The sequence below is a fragment of the Tachyglossus aculeatus genome, chromosome 16 (assembly GCF_015852505.1).
Source record: "Tachyglossus aculeatus isolate mTacAcu1 chromosome 16, mTacAcu1.pri, whole genome shotgun sequence".
In the NCBI taxonomy this organism is placed as follows: domain Eukaryota; kingdom Metazoa; phylum Chordata; class Mammalia; order Monotremata; family Tachyglossidae; genus Tachyglossus; species Tachyglossus aculeatus.
In genome coordinates, this window is record NC_052081.1 from 14,340,427 (window position 1) to 14,356,842 (window position 16,416).

The window sequence follows — 16,416 nt, forward strand, 5'->3', positions numbered from 1 at the left end:
TACAGTCTGGGACACAGACATTAAAATAAAGTACAGATTTGTTCATAAGAGCTGTGGGCTGAGGTAGGATGAATAAAGGGTATAAATCCAATTTTTTTCATAAACAGGAGGAAAATAATTTTGATGGATTTTAAAACGCTGATTTTTTTTAAAAAATATATTCTTAATTTAGAACGTGCCTTGAAGAACAGTGGTGACAGGGAAATCTTGCCTGTGAGAAGTCTCCTCTCTGCCCTGGGCTTATTTCCCTATTATCAAAATTCTTTCACAATGTTAAAAATTGTTACGTCCGCCCTCTGCTGATTAGCAGCACACGTCCTGATGGTAGTACAAGAAGATTGAGTAGGAACAGCGTGGCGGATTTGGAAATACTGATTTCTGCTTGTTGAATTCAGGGAACTCCCCGAGTCCGTATCCTGTCTGGTGGCCGATATTTGCAGATCAATAATGCCGATCTGGGAGACGCAGCAAAATACACCTGTGTGGCAAGTAACATTGTAGGAAGGACTACCAGAGAATTTGTTCTAGCTGTTCATGGTAAGGAAGATTAACTACTTCTATGTGCTTTAAACTTTAGCCAAGTATGTCTGGGAGAATTCAGAGGGATCAGGATTGGATTGGAGTGGGGGGAGGCAGATGGTGTGATTTTTTGGGTGTACTCTAATTGCAGATATTTTACCTGCCTTAAAAGGGGATAATTTGAGATGCATACCTCTACAGATATTAAACCTCTCTAATGTATTTATAATGTACATTTTCAGAAATGGAATCAACTGAATCCTAGCTCTCTAATGCATAACTATTTCATATATATATATGTATATATATATATATATATATATATAATGCATAACTACATTATGCACACACACATAGATATTAATGACAGCATTCAAGATGATCTTGTTAAATCACTTAAAAACCTAGGTCATCTAAGGTATGACCCAGCATCAGGTAGAGTTATCATTTGGGGAACATTTCCACCAATGTTCCCTCTGCCTGAAATGTTTGGGATAGGGATCTGGGATCGAGGCCATTACGTTGCATCTCCAGTTGTGAGGGTCATCTCTAAAGTCTTCTTAAAGTCCTTATTGTTTGGATAATGACTCACTGCTGGAAGGCAGGAGTAAGGTGACATAAGCTATAAACATACTGCTGTTCATGAGCTTTGTGATCAGAGGACTTGGTTTCTTTAAAACTAGAGAAAATTCAGGTAAACTTGGAAGGGTGCAAAGTCCAGTAGACACTTAGAGTTGGTAAGAACATTTAAGGGAAGGAGTGTTATAATTCCAGTGGATATCTGACTCAGCTTCCATGCCTAATACCAAGATGAGGATTCTGGTTTCTTTTTCCCAAATGAACTCACTGTAATAAAGCAAATAAGCCAGCAAGGGTTATATTAATCGCAGATGTGTATTTCATTGTCATCCCACTTTCTGTTTTTTATTTAGGAAAGAATTGTTGCCAGCGTTAACGTTCTTGGACAACTATTTAGCCAAACAGAAATACCAAATAGCATCTTTAATTTACATCAGACCAAAGCATGTATTTCTTGAAACCTCACTCTAATGAGCCAGGTTTCGCGCACAATATCGCAGATGTTAAACTTTCATCTTCCCATATTCAGGCTTGCAAAGTCCTGGAAACACACCCTTGAATTTAATACTTAACAACTGGTTGTATTGGTCTTAATATAAATCAGCTGTTGACAGAACCCCAAGACCGACTCCAAGCTGGTAGGCTTGACATTATTTTACAAGATTTCGAATCAATCCGGTCACTGTTTTTGCCTCTGCCTTTCTTGTGTTGTGTTCAGTTGCTCCGACGATAAAAGGTGGTCCTCAGAGTCTTGCGGTTCACTTAAATAAGTCAGCCGTCCTGGAGTGTGTTGTGGAAGGTGTCCCAACCCCAAGAATTACCTGGAGAAAGGATGGAGCTATTATTACTGGAGATAATGCCAGGTAATAATGTGGCTGATAAAACCTCGTTGATCGTCTATGGCATTTTGGAAACCCAGGTATCTCTGAGTGCTTCCAATTAGAGGCCAACCACACTAACAAAAGCACTCACATAAGGCAGCGTCACATTCCCCAGGACAAATTGAGATGTTGGCTTTATATGTTGTGGCCCTGGGAGCTTCCAGAGTAAACATGGACCCTCCCCCTGAAGGGGATTGATCTAAAAGAACAGTGGATCTGAGGAGGTCTAATTAGTGGCCTCGGAAAACAGCGTGGCCTAGTTGAAAGACCCCACACCTGGGAGTCAGTGAACCTGGGTTGTAATTCCGGCTTTGCCACTTGTCTGCTGTGTGACCTTGGGCAAGTCACTTAACTTCTCTGTATCTCAGCCACCTCATCTTTTAAAGTGGAGATTAAATTCTACATCCCCCCTACCTAGACTGTGAGCCCCATGCAGGACTGGCGCTGATTAACTTGTATCTACCCCAGCACTTAGGTCAGTGCTTTGCACACAGTAAGTGCTTAACAAGTATTTTATTATTATTATTATTATTATTATGTTATTATTATCAACCTGGTAGTGATTCTGGAGAAAAGTGAAATGGCAGTGGAGATCTAGAAATGGAAATTCTGGAATCATCTTCCAACGCAATTTTTTCCTTACCATTGTATTTGAAAGTAGGACTCTCCCCCACTGTAGGATAGCAGATGGGCAATTGAAGCAAGGATAACCAAGTCCAAGGGAATGCCTAATTGAGTGTTTAAAGACAAACTACCACTGCATATCCATGAACTGTAGCTCTAGGAGTTCATCCTACCAAACCCATCTGCCATTCAGTTTATTCATCCCCATTCTTTGCTGCAAATGAGCATAACCAGGGCAGGGTGTAAGAGAAGCTTAACTAACTCACTCATTTGTTCGATCATATTTATTGAGCACTTACTGTGTGCAGAGGCACTGTACTAGGCGCTTGGGAGAGTCTGATACAACAATAAGCAGATACATTCCCTGCCCACAGTGAGCTTACTGCTCTTTCTACTTAAGATTGTCTTCAATTCAGGGTAAAGGAAATGAAGAGCCAGTGTGTGTCCCCACCAGCCCCACATGAGCTAGATTTACTTCTTGGCCCAAACTAACTTTTTCCTTTGTGGTTTGGTTTTAGATATTCCATCTCTGAGAAGGGATTCCTACACATCGATTCGGCGCACATCACTGACACTGGACGTTATCTTTGCATGGCAACCAACGCGGCCGGGACCGAACGCAAGCGGATGGATTTACAGGTCCATGGTAAGTGTCTTTTGGTAAAAAGCAAAGCACGTAACCCACAGTCAAGACTCCTTTAGGGTTAAATGAGCTCTCCATAAATTCCTGAAGTTTTCATGCCATCCTTTTGACACCCACAATTGCGTGAGAACACACGTCACATTTTCGTTCATGCAGTCGTATTTATTGAGGGCTTACTGTGTGCAAAACACTGTTCTTATGAAGAGCTAGTGGGCTTCTCCCAACCTCACGCATTTTTTTAATGGTATTTATTATGCACTTACTATGTTCCCGGCAGTGCTGGGAAAGATGCATGCTGTTCTGGTGAGACACAGTCCCTGTCCCCCATGGAGCTCACATCTGGTTAGGGACAAATGCTAGGGGTGTAAACCCATATTTCCTGCAAACGTAATGGCATTGTTAAAATAATTTAATTACAGCGATGCAGACAAAACAGATTTGACTCTACTTCAAAACACAGTGGGAATTCATTCAGTCAGTCATATTTATTGAGCGCTTACTGTGTGCAGGGCACTGTACTATTATAAGGCAACTCATTATGCCACTGTAGTGGCTCAGCATGGTGTAGTGGATAGTAGAGCATGGGCCTGGGGATCAGAAGGTCATGGGTTCTAATCCTGGCTCCGCCACTCATCTGCTGTGTGACCTTGGGCAAGTCACTTAACTTGGCTGTGCCTCAGTTCCTTCATCTATAAAATGGGGATTAAGACTGTGAGCAAGGGCCTGTGAGTCAGGGGGCTAGGGTCTAATCCCAGCACCACCACTTGCCAGCTGTGTGACCTTGGGCTAGTCATTTAGTTCCCTTGGCCCTTAGTTTTCTCATCTGTAAAATAGGGATTAAGCACCTGTTTTCCCTCCTGATTAGATGGTGAGCCCCATTTGGGATAGGAAATTTGTCTGATCTTATTACATTGTACCCCAGCACTTAGAACAGTGCCTGGCACATAGTGAAGTTTAACAAATACCCCAGTTAATTAATAATCTGTCCTACTGAGGTCTGTGTCCTAGACTGAAGAGTCTTTATTCATTGTGTGGCCTCACAAGTTACTTCCTTATTCCACTGATCATCTTGTTTTTTTTCTTTTGCTTGCGTGCACTCTCTCTCTCTCTCTCTCTCTCTCTCTCTCTCCCCCCTCCCCTTCTCCCTCCCTCCCTCCCCACAACCCCCTGTCCAAATCTTACATGTCCAGCCTAAGATGGAACCATGGCATTCCAGATATGAAATACTAATCATGTTGTCTTTTTCCCATCAAGTTGTATTCTTTTAACTGCTCAATGATCCTAACCTTAAATATCAGTTCTCCTAAGTTGCCGACATGTACATCCTCAAATAATTGTCTACAGCAAATGAATCCTAACTCAGTTTTTTTTTTTTTATCTATTCCTGCACTTATTTTTTGGGGATTATTTGATATTGACTGTAAGCTAGTTGTGGGCAGGTAACAAATCTGTCAAGTCTGTTATATTGTACTCTCCCAAGTGCTTAGTACAGTGTTCTGCAAACAATATGCACTCAATAAATATGATTGATTTGATAGTACTAAGCAACCCTCTCCTCTTTGGATCTAATGTCGTTCACCTGCATACGTGTGTACAATCACTAGAGGGGACTCTCTGTTTCTCTACTGGTGTTCTCTACCCTAATACCCCCAATAATAATGATGGTATTTGTTAAGTGCTTACTATGTGCCAAGCTCTATCAAGACGTGTGTTTTCCCTACACATTTTGGATAGGCCATAATGACAGCACATTTTTCCAAGAACATGATCTGGCCAGTTACAGCAACAACATGGTACTGGAAGAAATAGTTGCGAGGCTGTACGTGGTGTCGAATTCAGGATGATTACTATAATCAGTGACACTGATTGAGGGCCTGTTGTGTACAGAGTACTGTACTAAGAGCTTGGGAGAGTACAGTACAACACAGTTGGTAGTAAGAGATGCCTAAATGTGTACACACACACACACACACACACACACACACACACAAACACGGGTCTTAGTGGATGCTGAGTCTAATTAAAAATGTTGTCAGAATTTTCTGACAATTCTGACTTGATGTTAAATGATCAGCCCTGTTAAATACTTTAAATACTAATGCTATAGTGAATGTATTAGCTCCCCCTTCTCCGTCTTTTGTGGGAAGGGGATCTGGTGCGTTGCAGTGGAAAAAGCACAGGCTTGGGAGTCAGAGATTGTGGGTTCTAATTCCAACTCCACCACGTATCAGCTGTGTGACTTTGGGCAAGTCACTTAGCTTCTCTGTATCTTAGTTACCTCATCTGTAAAATGGGGATTAAGACTGAGCCCCATTTGGGACAACCCGATTACCTTGAATCTACCTAGTTCTTAGAACAGTGCTTGGCACATAGTAAGCACTTAACAAATACCATCATTAATTAATTAATCAACTGTTAGACACTCAGTGAAGCTACAATGGTATGTTTTTGTATGGCTTATTGAATTGATCTCTTCCTGTTTATTGACGCATGTTTCTAGTTCCTCCATCTATTGCTCCTGGACCTACCGACAAAACAATAACAGTGAATGTTCAAGCCACTCTGGCCTGTGAGGCCACTGGAATCCCAAAACCTACAGTCACCTGGAAGAAGAATGGCCACCACCTTAATCTGGATCAGAACCAGAACCTATACAGGTAAAGAACAGTTCATCCTTAACCCTGGTTTTTGCCTTTACTAACAAAATCTGGAAAAAGACAACAATGAAGTGATGTTCATGGTTGCTGCAAACTAAGAAATGCGTTGAAAAAGTACCAAGGAGTGTCTGGAAAAGTATGCATAAAGTGCATCGTACATTGAGGGGAAAAAAATCTCTGTCTACTTCTGGAAGCAATGATTCCTCTTTCAACTTAAAATATGAAATTGGACACTTATTTGCATCGTATATTAAACCCCATTAAAAAAATCCACCTGCGGTGGTTGACATTCCAACCTCCTACATCATTTTATAAGCTGTGCCAAATTTAATGGTTGCTATCTAAGCAAAGAACCATACTGACTAAGGCTATTTGTTATCACAAGCAACCCAGGTGAATAAGCGCTTAGTACAGTTTTCTGCACACAGTAAGCACTCAATAAATGCGATTGAATGAATTATTGAGAATTCCCAGCATTTACAGTAAACGGTGTTCTGGTAGCTATTTGTGGCTCTTAGAGGTTGAACTCTGAGCATCTAAGAGGAAAACAAAAGACTCTCCATCCCAACCTCCAACCTCACGCATTATGAATCCTCTCAACTTTTTGCAAGCTGTTAACTTCTGAATATGCAGACATTCTGGGAGTAATTGATCAGTGGTATTTATTAAATGCTTATCGGGTGCAGAGCACAGTAAAGAGAGGCCTTGATTTGATAGTCACCTTTTCCTCACACCCACAACATTTATGTGCATGTTCTTATACCCTGCTGCTTCCCTTATCTGTAACTTATTTTAACATCCGTCTCCCCCACTAGAGTGTAAGCTCCTCAAGAGCCGGAATCAAGCCTGCCAACACTATTGTACTCTCCCAAGCATTTTGTGCAATGTTCTGCACACAGTAAGCACTCAGTGAATATCACTGGCCTAGAAAATGGCTGACAAACTGGTAACACATCTCCCTAACTTCAAATATCTCTTCTAGGATTTTATCTTCAGGGTCTCTAGTGATTATTTCTCCTTCCGTGGACGACACCGCTGCCTATGAATGTTTCGTGTCGAATGATGCTGGAGAGGATCGGAGAACGGTGCATCTCCTTGTTCAAGGTACACTTGGGGTTAACTAGACTAATGTCCTATAAATCGTTTAGAGGGGCTCTATCATTTTATCATTCAATTCATGGGCTTAACTTTTAGTATTGTCCTGTCGGAGTGGTTCTCCTATTGCAAAAGGAAGAAAGATACGCATGTCGCTGTTCAGAAAATCAGTCCATCTTAATAACTGTGTTTTGCTCTCGCTTTCTCTAGTTCCTCCTTCCATAGCTGATGAGACTACAGATCTCGTGGTCACAAAACTATCCCCAGCAGTGATGACTTGTACAGCTTCAGGTGTCCCAGCTCCCTCAGTTCACTGGACCAAGAACGGGATAAGACTCCTTCCCCGGGGAGATGGTTATACAGTTCTAACCTCAGGTACTGTAAGCTGCAATTTCAAGTCATTTCACACTCTCCTCTCCGGGTTAAATTGTGAAGAAAATTGGCATGGGTGACCTAATTCAGCTGGCAGCCAGATATAGACTTCAGGTGCACATCTACCCATTTGGGGCTGGGCTGGGTTAAGGAGGAATAAAAGAGGGAAAGAGAGGGGTGGGGAGAGAGGGACAGAGAGAGAGAGATTGGGGGGAGAGGGACAGAGAGAAAGGGGATGGCGAGGGACAGAAAGTGGAGTTGAGACAGAGAATGAGAGAATGATGAGTCAACTTAGGGGCTAGCAACCAAACATAGATGGGCCCAGCATCCAGCTTGGCTTGGATTGTCCAAGTTGTCCATTAGGGCAGTTCCAAAATCCCTTGATAATTCCCCAGCTAAATTCAGTTGACTAGGTAATGGCTCGTGTCTCTGGCAGATTATAGGGCTTTCTTGGTTTTGGACTATTTTACTATCCAACGTGGTAATCTCTCATACTTCGTGGGATTCTTTTCTTCTCCAGGAGCCATTGAAATAGCAGCTACCCGGTTAGACCACGCAGGGAGGTACACCTGCGTAGCCAGGAATGCCGCCGGTTCGGCTCACCGACACGTGACCCTTCGTGTTCAGGGTAAGAAAGTTTCTAACCTAGTCGGTGTCTGGCTCCCTCTTGGGAATTAATGCCCTCCCCCCGACCTCCACCCGGGAGCCTCCCTGATGCAATTAAATGATTTGCTGAAAATCTGTCTGGTTAGATTTTTGTTTTGTTCATTTTGAGGTATTTAAGCACTTACTTTGGGCCAAGCACTGTGCTAAGTGCTGGGGTAAATACAAGATGATCAGGTTGGACACAGTGCCCGTCCCACATGAGACTCACAGTCACAGTCCCCATTTTACAGATGAGGGAACTGAAGCATAGAGAAGTGAAATGACTTGCCCAAGATCACACAGCAGACAAGTGGCAAGCTAAGATTAGAACTCAGGTCCTTCTAACTCCCTGGCCTGTGCTCTATTCACTAGACCAGTTTACTCCTGCAAATGTTTAGATTGAGATTGCGGAATTGAAAAACTTATACGTGAATACAGATTGGCCCTATATTTTCAAAGGTCATTTTCCTTTGGAATTTTCTTTACCCTGACTATTCCTACATACCGTTGCTGCTTTTCAACTGGAAATCAGCTCTACCACAAACCTTTGAGCAGGCAGTGTTGTCGATGCTGTTCTCTGGAGGTATCAATGTTTTCAAATTATGGAGTTGGCAATCAGTTACATTAATATGTTAATTATGGCAATTAATTGTAAGGTTAATTTGCTCACTACAATAGACGGTTCTTTCCTGTGCCTCAGTTACCTCATCTGTAAAATGGGGATAAAGACCGTAAACCCCACAGGGGACAGGGACTATGTCCAACCTGATTAGCTTGTGTCTATCCCAGTGCTTAGAACAGTGCCTCGTACATAGTAAGCGCTTAACAAATAATACCGTATTAATTTTTTTTTAAACCAAGAAAAGCACGTGCCATGATCTCGTTGTGGTATTTGCTTCTGCAGAGCCGCCAGTCATTCAGGCTCAGCCAAGCAATCTAGATGTGATTCTGAACAACCCCATTCTCTTGCCGTGTGATGCGACGGGAAGCCCTAGTCCTATCATTACATGGCAGAAGGAGGGCATCAGCATCCTCACCACAGGTAAGGATCCTCCAGCTGCACCACTGTGGCTCTTTGCAGTTAAGATCATCATCATCATCATCATCATCATCAATCGTATTTATTGAGCGCTTACTATGTGCAGAGCACTGTACTAAGCGCTTGGGAAGTACAAATTGGCAACATATAGAGACAGTCTCTACCCAACAGTGGGCTCACAATCTAAAATGGGGAGATTTGGAAGGATTCACAAAAGGCTGCCTAACCTTTGGGTTCTTTCTTTCCAAAATGTTTCTCCAGGAGGAAGCTACACCGCTCTCCCTAATGGTGGCTTGCAGATCAGTAAGGCCACTGTAGAGGATGCTGGGACTTATATGTGCGTAGCTCAGAATCCAGCTGGTACAGCACTGGGGAAGATCAAGTTAAAAGTTCAAGGTATGCCACAGATTTCATCTTGTTTTTCACAACTCTAAGGTCGCCTGTGCAAAGACAACCCTGTATGAGGATGGACAGCCCCTGAGAGTCCATCCCAATAATAATAATGATAATATTTGTTAAGCCCCGATTATGTGACAACCACTGTACTAAGGGCTGGGGAAGTCACAAGATAATCAAGCCAGATAGCCCCTCACCCTAAAGGGCCTCCCAGTCTAAGAGGGAAGGATAACAGGTATTGGATCCCCATATTACAGATGAAGAAACTGAGGCACAGAGCGGTTAAGTAGCTTTCACAGAGTTACAGAGTAGGGGGTGGCAGAGCTGAGATTAGAACCCAGGACCTCTGATTTCCAGGCCTTTGCTCTTTCCACTAGGTCCAGAAAGTCTAGGAAAGTATCATTTTGGAAATAATGCATTCCCGATCAGAATCATTTGGGAGTACTTTACTGATAACCGTGGCATTTGTCAAGTGCTTACTATGTGCCAAGCACTGTACTAAGCACTGGCAAAGATCCAAGATAATCAGGTCCCACATGGGACAATCTAAATAGGAGGGAGCACAGGATGATCCTACCATCCCAATACTATAATACTATTAATAATAATGATGGTATTTGTTAAGCACTTACTATGTGCCGAGCACTACTATACCATCCCACATCAGTATCCATCATCATCAATCATATTTATTGAGCACTTACTGTGTGCAGAGCACTGTACTAAGCACTTGGGAAATACAAGTTGGCAACATATAGAGACAGTCCCTACCCAATAGTGGGCTCACAGTCTAAAAGGGGGAGACAGAGAACAAAACCAAACATACTAACAAAATAAAATAAATAGAATAGATGTGTACAAGTAAAATAAATAGAGTAATAAATATGTACAATATTCAGCAGCTCAACCAATTTTTTAATGCCCCACAAACCCATGAGCATGGACTTATTGACAACACTGGGTTTAAAAAGTGCACCGAGTTCTGAAGAGAACGGAAGAAAGACCCAGGCCCCAACCACCAGGCTGACTGCCTAAACTAGGAAATTGTGCGAGAGGAAAATGCGTGTGTCAAATCCGCACGCTACCTGGAGATAGGGTTTCACGTCGGGAGCCTCTCTCAGTCCCTCCAGGTATCGCCGCTCACCAGAAGGAGTACGTGGTCGCCGTGGATAAGTCCATCACTCTGGCGTGTGACGCGGAGGGCTACCCAGCCCCTGACATCACTTGGCACAAAGATGGGCGAGAGGTCACGGAATCGATTCGGCAGCGGGTCCTCAGCTCCGGGGCCTTACAGATAGCGTTTGTCCAGCCTGACGACACGGGACAGTATACGTGCATGGCAGCAAATGTAGCAGGATCTAGTAGCTCAGACACCAGACTCACGGTGCACGGTAAGTTGGCCGGGCTACTACCTTGGCAGGGGGAAGCCCAAGTGTCAAATAATAATAATGACGGTATTTGTCAAGCGCTTTCTCTGTGCCAAGCACTGTTCAACAAGATGGAAGTCCAGACCAGTGATTCCAAAGGATACTTGTATGTGTGAAAATATTTAATTGAAGCATTTGGGAATAAGGCTAGCCATTTGAACCACATAGGCAACTGTGCCAAGTTTATACTTGGCTCTCAGATCAGGCCGCTCTCCAATTTGTACAGCTATCCAAGTGCTTGTACGGAACAATTCACAACCAGAAATTCAAGTAACTAAAGTCTAGATCATTACCTGTCTCCTCTGAGTGTACATTGTGTATATCCTCCATTTTTGAGCGCATCATTATGTTACCATTCATTCATTCAATAGTATTTACTGAGTGCTTACTGTGTGCAGAGCACTGTACTAAGCGCTTGGGAAGTACAAGTTGGCACCATATAGAGATGGTCCCTACCCAACAACGGGCTCAGACCATCTCTACAGACACCTGAGCCTAAAAAGGTGTTTTGAAAAGTCCTTTCCTCACCTTGCATGTGTGATAATTTTGCTTTGTTTTGTTTATGGTATCTGTTAAGCATTTACAATGTGCCAAGTACTGTACTAAGCGCTGTGGTGGATACAAGCAAATCAGGTTGGACCGAGTATATGTGCCACGTGAGACTTCCAGTCTTAATCCCCATTTTACAGAAGAGGGAACTGAGGCCCAGAGAAACAAAGTGACTTGTCCAGGATCACATAGAAGACAAGCAGCAGAGCTGATATTAGAACCCATGTCCTTCTGACACCCAGGCTTGGGCTCTATCCACTAGAACACACTGATCATTACGTTTTGGATTGCAGCTCTTTCTCTTCACTTCACATGCCATATGTCATCTCCATTCACAGTGGACCACCATTCACACACTACAAGAATTAAGCCCTGAATGAAGTGAGGTTGAAATGGAGAGGAGTCTGATACATGTATCTGAACAGAAGAAAGATGAAAACAGTAATACCTTATTTCTGTCTTATCTCATTTTTAAAATAAGAGGGCCTGGGTGATGAGAGATCTCGAGCAACACTGAAGTCGGTATTTTTTGTGTAGAATAGGAAATTCAAGGTATTGTAGATCACACAAGAGGAGATAGGAAAAGAGGTCAGGCGGCGAAGAATGTTACCTAAGGATTTATGCTCCGGTTGTTATGAAAGTTAAATTTAATTTAAAGAGAAAAGGTGTTGTGTCGCTCCTGTTGTTATTTCTATCTAGGGAAATGGGCAGGTAATAGACCAAGTGACCCAGTGATTTTCTTGGCTACCCACACAATTGTGATCTTTCAGACTATCCTTTGTAATGTTATTTCTCATGAGGAACCTGGGCAGCCCTGACCCTCCCAAATGTTTATTTTGTGTTGTACTCTCCGAAGTGCTTAGTACAGTGCTCTACATGCAGTAAGCACTCAATAAGTACGAATGAATAAAACGACCAAATTCCCGGACGTCTTGCAGTCCCTCCCCGAATCCGCACCGCGGAGGATCGGTACACAGTCCTGGAGAATTCCCAAGCTGTCCTACAGTGTGTGGCCGATGGGATCCCTACCCCAACGATAAACTGGAAGAAAGATGAAAGTCTCTTAGCGGACATGCCAGGAAAATATACCACCGAGCCATTTGGAGGACTCGTTTTGGAAAAAGCAGCTGTAAGTCTAATGACCATTTAATGTGATCGGTCGGTTGAATGGGTTGCTGTCTTACATGTTTGGCTGTGAGGTGGGGAACACCTTAATTCGACCACAGAAATAAGCACCGGGCATGTGAATTGAGCACTAACAAAATCAGCAAGGCCTAAAGATAATTGGACTGTGGATCCAAAATAACAAAATATATTCTGTCTCCTCTTCCTTTTGTCTGGTTTTGCCTGGATCTGTGCTTGTGAGGTGAGCTCTGAGTTTGTATGAGGTTGTAATTGGCAAACCCAATGTAAGTCATCCTGACTCTGCCACCTGTGTCCTTTTTTTCCTCATGTTGGGTTTGAGGAATGAAATAAAAGTCTCCTCTCAGGCCCCTTCCCCTAGTCCTGTCCCATCCATGTTGACCCGTGGCTTTAGGAGTTTTGAGCGGGGGATTGAAAGGGACAAATTTGACAGAGGAAGGTTGGGAGTAGTGATAACTGGGCAATTGAAAGAAATAAATGAGTAAGGGGAGGTTTGAGGATTATAAGGCATGAAACTGGCTCAGCAAGGGGTGGGTGGCATCCAGAGGAGCAGTGGGAGTGGATGGGGAGGTGATATGGGATTTCAAAGTCCAGATTCATTAGGGGGAGGAAGATCAGAAGAGTGCAGAAGAGAGTAGAAACCCTCATTCTCCATTTCTCCACTGCAAAGGTGCTGACTCCTTCTATGTAACCTTGCCTAAGGGACACGCTCTTCCCAGCCTTCCCCAGTTGCTTGGTCAGAAGTCACCGAGGACAATCACTACGCTCATCATTCTCCATGAGCCCCCCCATGTTTGATGAGCTTGATTTACATCATATAATATGTAGCATTGGTCACGCTATGGTCATTATGGTGTACTCTTCTTATGCATTTTTAATTTAGTCTGGTCATTTTTAGGATCAAATTCCCAATAAACTTGATGACACGGAAGTCAGTTTTCGCCCACTAATGGTTTAGACGTCTGGCAACGTCTAGGCATGCTACACAACTGAAATATTGTTGTGTCTCTTTAAGCCTGAAGATTCCGGCAGCTACACCTGCGTGGCGAGCAACACTGCAGGCCAAGATGCACACACCGTTAGCCTGGCTGTGCATGTTCTCCCGGAATTTACCGAACTGCCCGGAGATGTGTCTTTGAATAAAGGAGAACAACTCAGGTTAACCTGCAGAGCAGCTGGTATACCATTACCCAGAATAACGTGGACCTTTAACAACAATATTCTCCCTGGTAAGTGATTCACGTACATACACGGGAAGTTAACTCCTTCCCGATCTTTCCCTATCACGTGTGGGAAGATGCTAAGAAAAGTTAAGCGACCGGTCCAAGGCCACTTGTCTGCCCTGCGACTTCGGGCAAGTCACTTCTCTTGCCTCAAGTACTTCATCTGTAAAATGGGGATTAAGCCCCATGGGGAACAAGGTCTGTCTCTGTCCTGATTAGCTTTTATCTACCCCAGTGCTTAGTAGAGTCCTGGGCACTTAGTAAGCTCTTAATGAATGCCATAATTATTATTATTATTACTACTATATGCCTGGCACATAGTAAGCGCTTAGTACAGTGCTCTGCACACAATAAATGCTCAATAAATACGATTGAATGAACATTGGAAGTTCTTAACAAATACCAAAAAAAAAAAGATGGTGAGCCCAGGTTCTTGGCATTCAATTGTATTTATTCAATCATATTTACAATAATAATTATGGTATTTAAGTTCTTACTATGTGTCAGGCACTGAATGTATGTGCTTACTACTAATAATACTACTACTACTAATAATTATGGCATTTGTTAAGCGCTTACTATGTGCAAAGCGCTGTTCTATGTGCTGGGGGGGATATAAGGTGATCAGGTTGTCCCACGTGGGGCTTACAGTCTCAATCCCCATTTTACAGATGAGGTAACTGAGGCTCAGAGAAGTTAAGCGACTTGCCCAAGGTCACACAGCAGACATGTGGTGGAGCCGGGATTCGAACCCGTGACCTCTGACTCCAAAGCCCGTGCTTTGTCCACTGAGCCACGCTGCTTCACTGATTACTGTGTGCAGGGCGCTGTGCTAAGTGCTTGGGAGAGTACAGTACAACGATAAACATGAGTGTGAAGGATGAAAATTTTTTTTGTCCGCATTCAAAGCCCTAGGAATAATGGGAGCTCTTGTTTAATTGAGGATGGGGACTGAGAGAAATGGAGTGTGCCCTGTGAAAGACAAATTTCCTGGGAGAGGATCAGTCTCCAGTCTAGGAGCTTCTTTCTCCACATCCTTGCTACCAAAATCACTTTTCATCTTTCTGCAAATACCTACATCCCCACTTCTGGAGAACAGTGCGGAAGATCAGACCTAGTGAAAAGTCTTGTTTCCAGCCAACCAGAGGGCTCTCTGCTTCCATAAATCTATCTGTGTACCATTCATTCATTCATTCAATTGTATTTATTGAGCGCTTACTGTGTGCAGAGCACTGTACTAAGCGCTTGGGAAGTACAAGTTGGCAACATACAGAGACGGTTCCAACCCAACAGTGGGCTCACAGTCTAGAAGGGGGAGACAGAGAACAAAACAAAACATATAAACAAAATAAAATAGAATAAACATGTACAAATAAAATTAATGAATAAATAGAGTAATAAATATGTATAAACATATATACATATATACAGGTGCTGTGGGGAGGGGAAGGAGTTAAGGTGGTGGGGATGGGGAGAGAGTCAAGAGGGGTCTTTTAACAATTCCCCAGTGGGAATGTTTCTGTAACAGTATAACTGTTCTTCCTCTTGCTTAGACTGTAAGCCTCACTAGGGACAGGGACCGCGTCAGCTTAATTACTTTATGTCTCCCCAAAGCTTAGTACAGTGCTTGGCACATAGTAAACACTTACCAAACACCACAATTATTATTATGATAATCACAATTGCAATTTTTAGTGGTTTCCTCAGTAGTGAGGGAAACAGAGTAAAGGGATCATGTCTACTCTTCTATTGTGCTCTCCTAAGTGCTTAGTTCAGTGCTCTGCACATAGGAGACAATCAATATATATTGTTGACTGACTGGACAAGGAAAATCACTAAATCTCACCTATCCATATCTGAAAAAGAAAAACTCAAGACTCTTTCCTCCTACCAGCCACGTTTTGATTTCATCAGTATTTGCTGGAGTTATTAAAAGGCACTTGCTTTTGCTCTTCATTTATCGTTCACAGCAAAGTTTGACGGTGTCACTGGACACAGCGAATTGGTTATCGAAAGAGTGTCCAAAACTGACTCTGGTACATACGTGTGTACCGCAGAAAACACAGTTGGTTTTGTCAAGGCTATTGGATTTGTTTATGTGAAAGGTATGTGGAAACGTAAAACCAGTCACTATTTTCACCTTTATTTCAGCCTTTTATGTTTCATTTTCATTCAAAGTAATAATTATTGTTTAATGAATTACAGTTTGAGACCCGCTTTCCTCTCAAGTGGGATTACAACCAAAATTCCTCGTTTTCATATTTTAGCCACAGAGAATCTCAAGATTGGAGAAGACTTCTAAATAGCCTAGAGAGTCTTAATTATTTTTATTTGAATGAAGTGCTGTTCTCCCTAAATCTGAAAAAAAATTCAGAGTAATTTGCCAGTTGTAGCATTTGGTAAGCACTGCTGGTCAATTTATCTCATCAACCCGTATATTTTAACTTGTTATAAATACACCTTTTTTTTTTGAAGAGTAGCAAATAAGATCTTGAGTGATAAATATCAGTGGCAATGCGGACACGAATAGAATTCTCTCTATGGAAGACATTGGAAAGATCTTGGTCATTCAGCTGTCAGGGGAATTCTGGAGGTTTTTCAGAAACGGAACTCACCACCTAACA

General features: G+C 42.7%; 1 protein-coding gene across 1 annotated transcript in view; it reads left to right on the forward strand.

Annotated features, from left to right (window-relative positions):
• HMCN1 (hemicentin 1) overlaps positions 1-16,416 on the forward strand; it is a 296,199-nt gene that overhangs the window by 238,188 nt on the left and 41,595 nt on the right. The window contains exons 72-84 of the mRNA XM_038757640.1: positions 396-537; positions 1,817-1,961; positions 3,122-3,249; positions 5,747-5,903; positions 6,886-7,007; positions 7,209-7,373; positions 7,891-7,998; positions 8,920-9,057; positions 9,316-9,450; positions 10,572-10,841; positions 12,365-12,555; positions 13,585-13,798; positions 15,763-15,897. Coding sequence (XP_038613568.1) covers positions 396-537; positions 1,817-1,961; positions 3,122-3,249; positions 5,747-5,903; positions 6,886-7,007; positions 7,209-7,373; positions 7,891-7,998; positions 8,920-9,057; positions 9,316-9,450; positions 10,572-10,841; positions 12,365-12,555; positions 13,585-13,798; positions 15,763-15,897 — 2,050 coding nt within the window. The remainder of the gene's footprint in view (positions 1-395; positions 538-1,816; positions 1,962-3,121; positions 3,250-5,746; positions 5,904-6,885; positions 7,008-7,208; positions 7,374-7,890; positions 7,999-8,919; positions 9,058-9,315; positions 9,451-10,571; positions 10,842-12,364; positions 12,556-13,584; positions 13,799-15,762; positions 15,898-16,416) is intronic.